This window comes from Alosa alosa, chromosome 10, assembly GCF_017589495.1.
Source record: "Alosa alosa isolate M-15738 ecotype Scorff River chromosome 10, AALO_Geno_1.1, whole genome shotgun sequence".
NCBI lineage: Eukaryota > Metazoa > Chordata > Actinopteri > Clupeiformes > Clupeidae > Alosa > Alosa alosa.
The window spans coordinates 13,424,127-13,439,126 of record NC_063198.1 but is presented as its reverse complement, the minus strand read 5'-3'; the positions used below and the strand labels follow the sequence as shown (position 1 = coordinate 13,439,126).

Genomic DNA, 15,000 nt, shown 5'->3' with positions numbered 1-15,000 from the left:
ATACAACTTTCACTCTTCATTCATTCTAGCCTATATATAAACTGGAAAAATTCCAAAAATGGACACTGACTCCAGGCTACATTCACTCATTCATTCATTCAAATCATTGCATGGTGTAAATGAAAAATATGCATTTTGACATGACATTTTCAAATAAAACCCAAACAGGATGTGCTGATAATAGCCTTGTCCATTCGTCTGCCAGAAATATCTGCAGAAATATTTATATCAGTCGATGCCGATAATGGCGATAATAATAGGTCTACTCAGATAGACTTATGCATACGGTACCTCCGCCAAGGCCTGAAAAGTCCCCTATAGTGCAATTATCCCACAATGTTACAGAAAACTTAACTAATGTCCTATGTTGCAACGTTAGCGAAAGTGAGTCTAAATTCGTGAAGACACCCCATTAGTCAAATCGGGTCCAAGTTTAGTGCATTTTTCCAAAGTCCATCCTACACCTTTCTGCCAAGTTTCAAGAAAATTGGACCCATAATTAACTGCAAACAAACCTACCAACCAACCAACTGAATAAACAAACAGACACCAGTGAAAACATCCCCTCTTTAAGAGTCTAGTCAGCTGCCAGTATTTAATACCATTAGTAATGTGGGGACGTCAGCAACACCAGTTTATCTGTCTAATGACAAGCATATTACCTAGCCTATGGCCGAAGGGATAGCCAGCTGCCAAAATACAATATATAACAAAAAATATAATTTAGTATCTCTCTCTTTCACACGCACTTACACCTCTAAATAAATCTGGCAAATGTTACACTCTCATATACAACATGTGAAGTACCAGCAGGGTTTCTAGGAGTGTGACATTGAGGCTCATTACTGAGGGAGTTCTGTGTCCATCATTAGCACAGCATACAGCCAGCAATTACAACCTGATTACTGTCATGGCAGTCATTACGGTTCCTCAAACTATTACCACATCTATGCTCCAGAGAGCCAACATGGCTATGCTGACTTCAGCCTGACCACTGCTACAAGCGGCCATTATAATTGGGCCAACTGGCTAGGCCACTGCTGTAGACAGCCATTACGGCTCTGGCTACCCTGTCCAGAGCGCTGTCGTTAAGGAGCCATTATGGCGTGGTTGTCTCTGGCTGTCAGATGAAAAGTAGAGAGTGCTTTGCTGTGTGTAATGGCTTGTAAAAACATACAGGTTTGCGCGACGCGCACGCACGCACGCACGCACGCACACACACACACACACACACACACACACACACACACACACACACAAGGTGTTGAGGTGTGGCGTGTCAACATAAGCCTATCTCCCCAAACTTGAAGTTAAATCCACTTAAAAAAGACTTCAACCTAACTAGAACCACCCACTGTTTCCCTGAAATGACCAGTGTGTTCAGTCATTCACGTCAGTTAACATTAAGGCTAGCCTCAACTTTGCAAGTGAAGTCGAGTCCAAAATTACTTTAAGGCATAAAATGCACACTAACAGTGCAATATTCTGTGAATACTAAATACTAACCTTGTGTCTCTTCAGCGTGTGTTATAACAGTCAAAGGATCAAATCTGTGTAATTTTATTTCTCTATGTTCACGTCTAGTTGTCCGTTCTGTTTAGCAGTCTCGTGGTAGGAACAGTTTCAAAATAAAATCCCCCCAAAATAGAACTGGAAATAAGGCAAATAAGTAAACAATATGGGAATTACATTAATAGTAATATAATTTTAAAAAGATCGAAAATCGAAACGAATCGTGACCCTTAAAATCGAAAATTAAATCGAATCGAGGATTTGGAGAATCGTGACACCACTAACACACACACACACACACACAAACACAAAATACTTAATGCCATTCATGACTTCTCTTACAGCAGAGGTCTGTATGAGGCTTACGTATGCCCTACATATGAGGGGGGACTCACTTTGAGACCTACCCATCCCACCATGCATCTGGACATGGAGTACTGTACTCACTGGGCGACTCTGAGGCTGGACGTTCATTGGCTGTGTCTGCGGAGAGTACACCAACGGGGCGGAGCCAGCATTCTGTCCAGATGTGTACGGAGACTAAAAAGAGAGAGAAAGAGAGAGAGGAGTGAGTGAGCAGGTTTGGCAAAAGACGAAAGAGAAAGAGAGAGAGAGAGAGAGAGAGAGAGAGAGAGAGGCAGAAAAACAGGGTACAGAGAGAAAGAGGGAGATAGATAAACAGTCAGACACAGGCGTGGAAAACGTTAACCATTGCCTCTCTGTCTGCTGCTGTCGCTGCCATGCGCCATGATCAAAGTGCACATGGATTACGACAGAGCCAGCCAGGCACCAGGGGCATCTGTCACACACACACACACACACACACACACACACACACACACACACACACACACACACACACACACACACACACACACACACACACACACACACACAAGCAATACAGTACCGGAGTCAGTGTGTATGCACATGCGTGTTTACTGAGCCCGGATGAGTAGATGCTGCATTCGTTAATAATGTTTCATTGGCCAACAAATCAGCTTCACAATGAGCCTGGCGAGTCTCTCCGACACACCTCTCAGTCCTGAGTCCGTGCTCTCCGTGTCGTGCCACGCTAAGCGCCGCGCTGCTCCTGCAGCTATAAAAAGGCTTTTAATTGAGGAGGTGATTACTGGCGTCGTCTCTCAAGAGAACATCTGCTTTGAGAGAAGTCCCCGAGAGGATGGGGCTGAGAGTGTGGGCCACATGCTATGCAAAGGTGTGTGTGTGTTTGTGTGTGTGTGTGTGTGAGAGAGACAAGAGTGTGTGTGTATGTGTGTGTATGTGTGTGTGCATATATGTGAGAGAGAGACAATAGAGAGAGAGAGTGTGTGTGTAGGTGTATGGAAGGGAGAGGGGGCTATTGACTTTTCTCAAATTGCATATGACTTTTTTGCAATTAAACATTAACTCTCTGTAGTGGTTTGCTTGTAAGGTAAACACACACACACATCTGTGTGCAACAATTACCACAACTACCACATAAACCATAGTGTACCTATTTCTGGCGTATACAAACCACAAACCAAACATTTCAAAGATATGTAGTCCACATTTGCTCATTTAATATCTGGAATGGGAAGAGGGCTGATCAAAAATAGCCACCTGCAATTGAACTGTACGCAGTCACCTACAGTATTTCCCTGAGCTGGCATGAATGGAAACCGGGCTATGGCAAGACATTTATGGTCTGGTGCCGTAGAGGAAATGTTGATTAATTGAAATACAGAATGATTTCAACTCATTAATTTGAACTGAATAACTAAACAGCCTACAAAAAACAACAGACATACACAGAGGTAAAGCACAAGTATAAGTAGAGGAGAGGAGAGAGGGATGCAATGAGAAGACAGAGAAAGACAGATGAAGATATATTTAAACAGAGAGAAAGAGAGGTATTATATATAAAGAGAGAGATAGAGAGTGTGAGGGAAAGATGGAGAGACAGAAACAGAGACAGATAGATAGATAGAGAAGAGAGAGAAGAGAGGAGAGAGGGAGAGAAGAAAAGAGAGGAGGCTGGCAGAGGGGCTAATTAAAGTTGGTGACGGCTAGAAAGCTTATTAATAGCGCACCACAGCGCTTGCGGGGTCTGCACGCAACTACAGACTGAGCCTACACACACACACACACACAATTAGGCTCCCTTTTCTCAGAGTCATCCTGAAGCACCGCCTCTTCCTCAGTCTCCCTTCTGTGTGCGTGCGTGTGCGTGTGTGTGTGTATGTGCAAATGTTCAATGGGACACATTTCAGTGTAATGACACCTGGCTAATAATTAGACTAGGTCAATATTCAGGCCATTTACTCGTTTTTAAGTTTCTTCTCCCCCTTGTAAACACAGCCTACCTAATGTGCAAGCTTTACTGTGTGTGTGTGTGTGTGTGTGCTGTTATTGTCCATCAGACATAATGTATTGCGAACACTAAGAGCGTGGGCTGATCGGAAGCTGGCCAGTGTATTCTGTTCAGCAGAGAGCATTTGAATCTCAATTGAGCAGGAAAGTGCAGCTCCAGTGTGTCAGGAAGTAGCTGCCATCGACACACAGATCCAAGACTGTAGCAATTCCATTTCTACTCAAGAGACAGGCATGTTCCCCATTACAAAATAGATAGTAAACAAAATTGTGTATATATAAAAAAATTTTTTTTTTTTTTTTTTGGACCTGATGCCATGTCATTGGTGAGAGTAAGATTACTCAATCTTTGGACAGAATGTTAACCCTTCGAACCCTAAGCTGTTTTTAGGGCATTTTCACTACCTTTATTCATAAGGATTTATTCTGGTCATTGTAAGTGCCACACACACATATTATATATTGTTTTTTTTTTAATTCATGTATTAGTACTAGCATTGATTTTATTTTGACTTTTAAAGAATTAAAATATAAAAAGCGTATTATAAAAAATCTTATATTTCGACATGTATCTCACCACAGCAAGCTCATAGCTCTACATGCATTTCATGTGTGTGTAGGGGCAGACTGTCCTGAATCGGGCAATATAATTGTCATGTTGGAGGGATACTCTGGGGCTGAGCAATTTACAGAAATATGTGGTGTGTGATTTCCTGAAATAAATGGCATTTTTAATTTAGTGATGAAAAATGACCTTTCTGCGCTTCATATCTGTGACACAAACTGATCTGACCTGACTTGACCCGAGGTTGCGTGTTAGCCTGCGCCTGTGGTGTATGCAGTCATAATGATTCTCAACTTTTTACTGCATTGCCATGAACAAAGCAAAGGCAAAAAAGGTGTTTCTTTGTTGAACAAATTGGGATGCAATGTGAGCCTTGAATTGGATGCCATGCAGGAATTTGCTAGGATCTCAAAACCGGATCATGAACATGCTTTGCCATAGAGAAACACACGATAGTGTTGGATTATAAACATGCTTTGCCACAAGAACAGACAAAAACGTGGGGTAAGTCCAGCTATATGAAGTTATTATTTTGCTGTCACTTTGTCTGTTTTATAACCGAGAAGGATGTACTTGGTATCAAATGATAGCTCTGAGTCTCCTCTTTCATCTGACATGTGTGGCATATCTATCCGATCACTGGTCCACGAGTAATTCAAACGAGAATAATGGGTGTGCAGCGTTGGTTTGTGTACATGACGTTATTATTTTCACTTCGTCTGTTTTTATAAGCCAGAATGATTGATAAACATGGTACCAATGGATAGCCCTGTGTCCCCTCTTTCATCTGATATGCTTGCCATATCGATGCGATCACGGGTTCGCGAGTAATTCAAACGAGAGTAATGGGTGCGCAGGTGAACGTAGAGAAATATATACTGTAAATATGATGCAATTTGATTTAATTTCATGATTTTTTTTTAATTTTCATACTTGATCGTACAGACAAGTGTGTAGTCTCTTTGGAAAGCCCCACTTCTGCTCTGTCATGTAATAAAAGTTTCATCTCGCTGCGATGAACAGTTCCGGAGCAATGTAACAGAGAAGAAAGGGTGTTTTTTGACGCACTTTGCGTCAATCGGGTTCTAAGGGTTAAGGATCATCATCTTCTAATCTAGGAAAAAGTATACATGCCTGCAGAGCTACATGCCTACCGGTTACTGTAACTGTATGCTGCTGAACATCACATGAAAGAGAAAGCTGAAGGCTGTAACACTGAACACTTACAGAGCCATTAGGATAGACTCGGCCCTTTTGAACATACAGTGCAAGGTTGGTGTGGAAGGAGACATGTGCAGAGACACACTTAGGCATTGCCACCTACAGACACACACGTACGTATATCATCAGCAAACACAAATGATTCCTGCGGAGTGAGTCACACCATTTTAGGGCAAACTATTGTGTTTACTGTATATCCTTGTGTATGTGACAGGGAAGGTGTGACCCCACACACACACACACACCTGGATAGCCTCTCATTCACCACATCAAAGGGATAAGTGTGTTTACATGTCCTGATCTCTACCTCTCATTCCAACCACCAGGTGCTCCTGAAGAATCACACGCCTCCTTTCACACAGACATCTACGGGCTTGTGAGAGCACTCAAGTGTGTGAGTGCACTAGCTACGTGTGTTGAAACGCAAGCTAAGCTTTCAAAAGAGGCGGCACCCTGGGAGGCAGCAGATTTTAACCCTGAGGGAGGAGACTGACGCTGGGCTGTGTGTGTGTGTGTGTGTGTGTGTGTGTGTGTGTGTGTGTGTGTGTGTGTGCTGGTCAGACTCCTCCGAGAGACTACTGGGGCTAATCAATCCATCTCACTGACAGCCAGCCTGTCACTCCCTCAGGGAGCATAAACGCTCCAGTGCTAAAGGGGTACAGGGGTGCGTCTTTATATGAGCTTTATATGCACTCAAACGTTAACTACATCACGTATGGATGTGCACACGTGCACACACACACACACACACACACACACACACACACACACACCTATATTCTTGCATGTGTATAAATGCAAAGGCATGCATTTCTTGGACACCCTCTACTGCACATATCCATTAAAATGCAGTCTTCCGGCATCATGCTCCCCATAGGAGAGTCAGATACAGGACACAGTGAAAGACAGAGAGAGAGAGAGAGAGAGAGAGAGAGAGAGGGAGGGAGGGAGGGAGGGGAAAAAGAAAGGGAATGAGAGAGACGAAAAGAGAAAGGGAATGAGAGAGAGAGAGAGAGAGAAGATGACAGAGATGTGACAAAGGGAGGACAGAAAGAGATAGCTTGCTTGCTCGTTTAGAGGAGGTGGAGGAGCAGATGGACCACGAGATGAAAACTAAAATGCAGATGAGACGAATAGGGGACGGTCTCACCACACGCACACACACAAAGAGACAGACACAGACAGATGGACACAGTCCACACACACAAGGACAGGTGACCCCAGCCCACCAACAGGACACACCCACACACACACTCACTCACTCACACGAGAACACAAACAGGACATAGGCTCAAAGGCACAAACTAAAAGACATACACACATGCACACTCAGTCACGCACACACAAAAAGCACAATTACTGTACATACATATAAAACTCACACATAGACACATACATGTACACAGACACAGACACACACACACATATATATATATATATATATATATATATATATATATATATATATATATATATATATATATATATACACACATATACAATCTTGCATACACACAAAGAAACATACAAACACACTCATATCCACACAGAGACACAGAACAGGATGGCGGCGGCGGCGGCGGCTTTTGAGATGGGACACACTCACCCCTCCGCCTGCCTCCCAGCCCTTAAGGTAGCGATACGGGGGCGCTGCAGGGACTGATACCTGAGAGAGCCCTGGCGTGGAGGCTGGGCCGCCGGGGCCCGGGGGACCCTGCAGCGACGGGTGGCCCTTAGAGAGGTCGTGAGGGGGGAACGGAGGACCGGGGTGCCTGGGGACCTGCAGAGGGGAGAGAGAAAAGCAGAGGAGGAGAGAGGGATAGGAAGAGAGAGAGAGAAAAAAAAATATTTAGCATTGCTATTCTTTCTAGGAGACTGGATATTCTTTTTAAGCGATACATAGGTGTCTTGCTGTGATGGATTATGGGAGAGATGAAGGGTGCGCAGTACGAGAATGAGAGAGGAGTGAGAGGAGAGAGATAGTGCCAATGGGAATGTATTAACTTGTCATGCTTTTGAGTTTCAATTTGAAAAGTAGGAGAGGGTACAAAATCACTTTGGGTTCATATCTGCAAGCTGCAAGCTTGTACTCTGGCAGCATGAGAGGGCAGAGAAGACGTGTGTGTGTGTGTGTGTGTGTGTGTGTGTGTGTGTGTGTGTGTGTGTGTGTGTGTGTGTTAGTGTTAGAGAGAAGGAGGAGATTATTACAGAGAGGAGGGAGAGCACAGGAAAGTGTGACTGTGAGAGTGATATTGTGCATATGACAGTCTGTAAGCAGTAGCTACAACACACGGTTCTTATTGAGAGTGATGGACCCTGTGGCAGATGATGTGACCTGATCGGGACGAGAGACGGAGAGGAGGAAAGAGAGAGGGAGGACAAGAGAGAGAGAGAGAGAGGGAGAGAGAAAGGAAGGGAGTGAGAGAAGACAGGGATAGGGAGGGAGAAACAGAAGGGAGAGGGTGAGAGAGAGAGAGAGAGAGAGAGAGAGAGGTAAGAGGAATGCATGCAGTGTATGAGAGTGGGTGGAGGAAGACAGAGAAAATAAGAAAGGGAAAAAATGGAGGAACAAAGGAGGGAGAGACAGACGGAGAGGTATTTTGGTGGCGTGCTGGGCAGACTGCCAGCTCTGCACCACTGCTCCTGAGGCCCCAAAACACAGCACTCTATCACCTGCACCACACACACACACACACACACACACACACACACAGGACTAAGGTGCACAGTTACCTGCTGGAGAGCATGTATACACACACACACACACACACACACACACACACAGTGCACTCATGGATGTGCGCCAGTGTTGTAATGTAACGGAGTACAAATACTTCGTTACTGTACTTAAGTAGAAATTTCACGTATCTGTACTTTACTTCGCTATTTAAATTTATGTCAACTTTCACTTTTACTCCACCACATTTTCTAGATAAAATGTATACTTTTACTCCGTTATATTTCCACTAAGCATCTTCAAGTTTCTCGTTACTAAAACAAAAAAATAGAAGAAATGTGTGCGACTGCAATAAGGGAGGTTTTGCAAATCACTGCTCCTAGATTTCATTACGCACGCTGCGCGCTCTATTTCAGCGCTTGTTTGTTGCTAAAGGAGGACGCACAACTGAAACCGCCATGGAAGCACTAGCACCTACTGGAGGACCTCCCGTCATCATAGACGACCATCCTGACGATAGTGGTGAACAGGGTAGTGGTGAAGAGAACGTCATACACCCGTGGCCGTATTTGCAAGAAAGGTTTCTGTACATTGGCAGCTTCTGTGAAGCTAAACACTCCGCTACCTGCCTCAGTGGCCTGAGAAAGGCTATTTAGCATCGCAGGACTTGTCTTCAGTCCAAGAAGAGTAAGACTGAATCAGGCCCGGATTGGGTAATCGGGAGAATAGGGAAAATTCCCGGTGGGCCGCTTCACTTTTGGGCCGGTCGAGAACAAAAATATTGACATTTCACATTAGTCTATCTTTTCTTAAAGTAGGACACGTTCCGCATTCTGTGCATGACACCAATGCAATGCCTCTGCATGGGTTGTAGCCTACGCGAGGGAGTTCTCCCCTCCCAAAAAGAGTTGGTTGGGTCCATATAGTCCGCTTTTTTCCAAAAGTTTTCAGATAATGGATAGCCGAGCCGCCCTACAGTAGACACAAAGGCCAGGAAGGATGGATGGTAGAAAGAGGCCAGGAGAGACTGAGCAGTAGATCAACCAGTCGACCAGTGAAAATGATGAGCCCGAAATTAGTGATGAGGAGGCCATGACTACCGGGACAAGTAGAGAGGATAAATTAAAGTTATTTAATGTAAGAAGGAGCAATTACCCTACATGATAAACCTGTATGCCTTGTTTGCTCAGATAAGGGTGTAGTAAAGGAGTAGGCTAAATCACCAAACAACAATATAGCCTACCCATGCAAAAAACATGTAGCCTATACATTAGTCAATATGCCTCTTTGTGGAAGCGTGGGATAGGCTACATTTCAAAGGCTTTCTTTCTTTCTTTCTTTCTTTCTTTCTTTCTTTCTTTCTGTTTTTGTTAACTTGTGGAATAGTGGAATATTTTTTGTTAACTTCTCAGTTGAAGTGAATTATTATTACACATTTGTGGTTTATTATTATTATTACACATTTGTTGAACCATGGTACTAATAAAAACTACAGGATAGTAAGAGCTGAAATGTTGCTTAATTTATCCAATTTCCACCACTATGTAAAACGCTAATAGTCTTGGGCCTGAAACTCCCAGGCACTGAATTCTGGCAACTTTGAAAAACAAGCTTCTTTTGAAGATGAACACCTTTTCAGTTTCAACTAATGACTGGCATATTAGTAGCTGCTGGACATGGGTGGCCTGTGTGTGTGTGTGTGTGTGTGTGAGAGTGAAATGGTGACCTGGGGAGTAAGCCCTAGAAATACTCATACCACATGACCAAAATGTTCTCCCTACCTCCCTTTTTAAAGAAATAAGTTATTTATTTTTCATTTTTACCTGAAGTTCATCCAAAAGTGAAATTTCTGTTTCTGTTTTTTTCTTTGACGTCAGCTCTAAAAATATGCTGTTTGTTCTTTGAACTTAAGAGAATTATGCCTGAAAAGTCCTAGAAAATAATGTGATTTTAAGTGAGATTAAGAAGATATGGGAACCCTGAATATGCTTTATGCTTTACTATAAGAAAGCCAAAATAAAGTTCACAATAAAAGTTCAAAATAAAACCGCTTGCTTTTTACTTTTACTTCAAATACTTAAGTACATTAAATATCAGAAAATTACTTTTGATACTTAAGTACTGTATATATCAGACACTTTAAGACTTTTACTTCAGTAATATTCTTCTTTCACTTTCACTTCTACCAAAGTCTTTTTCTAGTACGATACTTGTACTTTTACTCAAGTATTGCTTTCTAGTACTTTATACAACACTGATGTGCGCACTGAAGACACATGCACACACTGCATTTAACCACCTACACAGACACACATACATACACACACACACACACACACACACTTATTTCCTCCTAGCTATCTATAAAATGTGACAGCAATGTGACAGATCACTTCCTTAATTCCCCTCTTTCTCATAGGGTCAAGCCACTCACGGTGACGGTGTTAACACTGGAAGCTTCGAGGGCAAAGGTCCTTTTTTTTGAGTGGGCAAATATATGCTGTAAACATATCTGGGAGAGGCATATGAAATATGCATGGGGTTTGCACAGAGATATGGGGTCCTCGGGGAATAGACACAGTCAAAGAGGCTACTGAAGGGAGAGGGTACTAATTAGGCAGAAAGAGAGAGACTGAATGAATGAGAGAAAGAGTGAAGGACGCAGATGAGGAATGGACAGGAGCAGGAAAGCATCACAGAGAAAGCTAAATAGAGGATGAGGGAGGGGAGAGAGAGAGAGAGAGAGAAAGAAATAAGGGGGTTAATTACCAACAGCATGAGGAAGCAGGAAAATGTGACCGAGAGAGTCAATGAGAAGAAATGCAGCAAGCATAAGAGGCAAGCAAATAAGAGCGAAAGAGAGAGGGAGAGAGAGAGAGAGAGAGAGAGAGAGAGAGAGAGGAGAGAGAGAGAGAGAGAGAGAGAGAGAGAGAGAGAGGGAGAGAGAGAGAGAGAGAGAGAGAGAGAGAGTTTGTTGGCTGGCCTCCACGGATCTTTGTGTCCATGTTGTGGAGGGGTTTCAATTCTGGCACTGGTGTGTGTGTGGTGTTAGTCTGTGCACAACTGAGCTGGGTCTGGAGCCAGCAGGTCTGTGAGCCACATCAAAGACACACACGTCTGCCTAACACACACACACACACACACACACACACACTCTCTCTCTCTCTTTGACTTCAAATGCAACCTGTATGTCTTTGTCCATGCCATAGCTCCAACATCCCTCACTAACGTTTACTGGCAAATGATACTAGCAATCAGCATGAGCATCTTTGTCACTTTTAAACCTCAGAGTCTGAGTGTTATCCTTAGTGTTATACAACAGATAACAGTTGTCAATTGTCAATTTAAAGACCCAAAACGATAGCTACACTAGGTTAATGCAAGAAAGGGCTGGGGGGGAAAAAAACGGTGTCAAGTGGAGACATCAATATTGCTTTCAGGGTTACATAATCTGTGTGAGTCCTATCAAGCTTTTCTAACTAATGTTAAATATTTGTACAAACATGCATCCTTAACGCACACTCACACACACACACTCCAATGCAAAACACTGAAGGAGCTGGACATGATGGCTATTGCATGCTAGGTAATGTGAGGTCTCTAATGATTTCAGCCCAGAGGCTGTATGTCAGAGTGTGGGGGTCAGTGAGAGTGAGGCTGTGGCGGAGGGGGCAGTGTGTGTGCCTGGGGAGGGTGAGAGGGAGGGAAGAGAGCATGCGCATATTCTATGGGATCATTGGGTTCACACATCCTGTGAAGGCTGGAGTCCACCATTAAAAAGCATGTCTCTACCTGCCCCACGTCTCACCTTCATCAGGTACGGTACTGCAGTAGACGTACCCATTTTCAGATGCACTTCCATTAAGATCGGTGTCGTTTTCTATACTATGGTATGAGTGTGCTAAAGATGCTAATTCAGTTACAATAGCTTCCTGGACAGATGGTCATTAGAGTGTTTGTAACTGCATATGACTGCTATTGTGTTAGAAGAGCTCTATGAAGACTCCACAGCATCATACTGACACTTGAGTAGGCAGATGTGAGGTATCCTCCGCAGGTGAGTCATGGCATTGTTCACCTGAAGCGTCGGCATTTGCATCGCTAAAGGGAGATTATGAATCGCCCTTGTATCCTCAGCTTTAAAGTGCCCAACATGCATATAGACACACACTTACGCTTGCTCTTCCAAATGATGCAGACAGAGAGGCTCATTTAACTTGTTCTCCGTTTTATACAAATCTCCTCCAGGGGCCTGTGCTCACTCTCTTTCAATTATTTTGTCTTTTGCTCTCTCTTTCGTTCTCTCTCTCTCTCTCTCTCTCTCTCTCACCCTCTCAGCAGGGACAGTGGCAGTGGTACAAGGCTGACCTCAGAGAAATCACAGAGAAACCACAGCGATATGAATAACTGACCGCACAAACTATTTTTTTTCAGGGGTTAAAAATCTGAGCATCAACGGCGATGTAGGCTAGGTAATAAACATTTAAAATACTGACATGTCTGACAACCAAGCCGGATGTAGCCTAAGTTAGAATGTTTACATACAAAGTATCCTTTAGGCTACTCTAGGCGGGCCCTGCTCCAGTTATGCAGTAGGCTACCATGGCGAAAAGAAAGGCAGAGCAGATGCCCCAGAAAAGGTCTGCGTAACGTTTAAACATGAGTGGCTAGATGAAATACTCCAATCTGACACAAAAGATGGTCCAGGTAGGAAAAAACTTTCAGACATATTTACGAAAGGAGTGGCATGATCTGCAAATTCTGCTCGGAGGCAAAAGCGAAAGGAGAGTTCGCTCGTGAGAAATCTTGGTCTGAGTGGAAGCTTGATTACCTAAAGTGTTATCTGACACACAGAAAGTCCATGTAGACGCATTGAAAACATTAAGACTTAGACATGGGAGCTCTACACAAAAACAAGTGTTGGCAACCACTCAAAGGCAAAATAAAGTGTTCCAACCAATAACCGACGAGATGAGTGTTTAGGAGAGTTTCAATTGCACGGGAGGGAGGGGAAGGGAGTAGCGAGCTTGCTCTCTGTTTTGTTAAGTTCAGCTAAACTGACTGGTAAAACACCATCATTAAAATGTTCCACAAGTCCAACTATTATAAAGGATATTGAATAAATATCAACCTTTTTAGACATATTGATGCATTTGCAGTCATCTCTTTGAATTCCCTATGGCTAACGCAGGCTCGTGGTCATTTTCGGCAGGTCACAGTGCTGAAATGTGCGCTCAGAAAACAAAATATTTGCTCAGTGCTGAAAAAAATTAGAGGGAACATTGGTGGAGAGTAGAGAGCAGGTTTGAAACCACAAAGGACTTTGCTTTTTTTGAATAGTTAAAAAAAAAAGAAGAAGAAAAAAAAAACCAACAACATTTGACAGTTCCAAACTGTAACACCCAGTCCAAGGCAGATCGGGTGGCGGGGTGGATTTCAGAGAACAAATACTTGGAAAGAGTGCTAATGTGCCTATTGTTGCCAGCTGTTGTTGGCCTGGGCATTGTTGATTATTCAGGGTGAGGGTGCAATGTGGGCTACAGTGTGAGCGTAGGAGCCATTTATGACATTTACGTTTAAGTTAATTTAATGACCCCTGTGAATCATGACCTTGTGGCCTTGGAACAGAGGGAACATGATGATGATGATGATGGAGACAAATCGCTGCTCAGCATTTGGTCTCAAAGCTAATTCTTAAACTGTGACATTGCCTGTGTCTGCATAGGCATATTATATGCATATGTGTATGGATGTACGTATTCTCACAATCTGCCATGTTATCTACTATAGCCCTGTGGCCTGTACCCGTTTCATTATCGACTTAAGAAACAACGATGCAGCTATTACTGATTCGCCTACAAAAGCTCTCCTTGCCAGGTCTCCCTGGGGCGCTCAGAAAATGGCATCACACCCCACTCACACTATTAATGATCCTGTGTAGGGGGGGGAGGGTGTGTGTGAGGGTGGCAGTCTGGTCGTGCTCAATATCAGCCTGATACTCAGGCATGGCGCTGCAATGGGGAGCAAAATAAATGTGTTTTTTCAGCAGGCGACAGCATGTGGGTGTGAACTTGAGTGAATGTAAGAGCGACCGCCCGCCATTCTCACTCCATCGAAAAGCCCCTGGCTTAATCAATCCAATGAGTCAGCTCGTGATGTGTGTGTGTGTGTGTGTGTATATGTGTGTGTGTATGTGTGTGTGTGTGTGTGTATTGGCGTAAAGCCTTTGCTAGCTGGAGCTTTCCCTATGGATGAGCTAACCGGGGCTCACACAAGTGTGTGGGAAACCACCCTGTGCATGTGCTAGGGCTGGCTAACAAGGAGAGATGATATTCTCGCTGCGGTCAAGCTAACAGTGGCTAACACTGTGCGTTGGAATTCACCCTGTGGTGGTTGCTCTAAAAGCCAGCTAACAGGGAGTGTTGAAATTCGCCCTGCGGTCGAGCTAATGTAAGCTAACATGGGAGACTGAAATTCCCAGGATTTCCAATTGCGTGCGCAAGCTGACTGATGCCAACGCGGGCAACGGGAGATCTCTTTGTGGAGGAGCTAGGGGTGGCTAGTTAGCATGGGCGAGGGAGGGCGAGGCTGGGAGCGACGACAGGAGCTATGGAGCTGGGCGCAAGGCTGGGGGAGATGACAGGAGCTACAGTATGGCTGTCGTGCTGAG

General features: G+C 43.8%; 1 protein-coding gene across 1 annotated transcript in view; it reads right to left on the bottom strand.

Moving 5' to 3' along the window:
* eif4g3a (eukaryotic translation initiation factor 4 gamma, 3a) overlaps positions 1-15,000 on the bottom strand; it is a 74,850-nt gene that overhangs the window by 42,647 nt on the left and 17,203 nt on the right. The window contains exons 3-4 of the mRNA XM_048254121.1: positions 7,260-7,433; positions 1,960-2,052 (exon numbers count right to left, since the gene is read on the bottom strand). Coding sequence (XP_048110078.1) covers positions 1,960-2,052; positions 7,260-7,433 — 267 coding nt within the window. The remainder of the gene's footprint in view (positions 1-1,959; positions 2,053-7,259; positions 7,434-15,000) is intronic.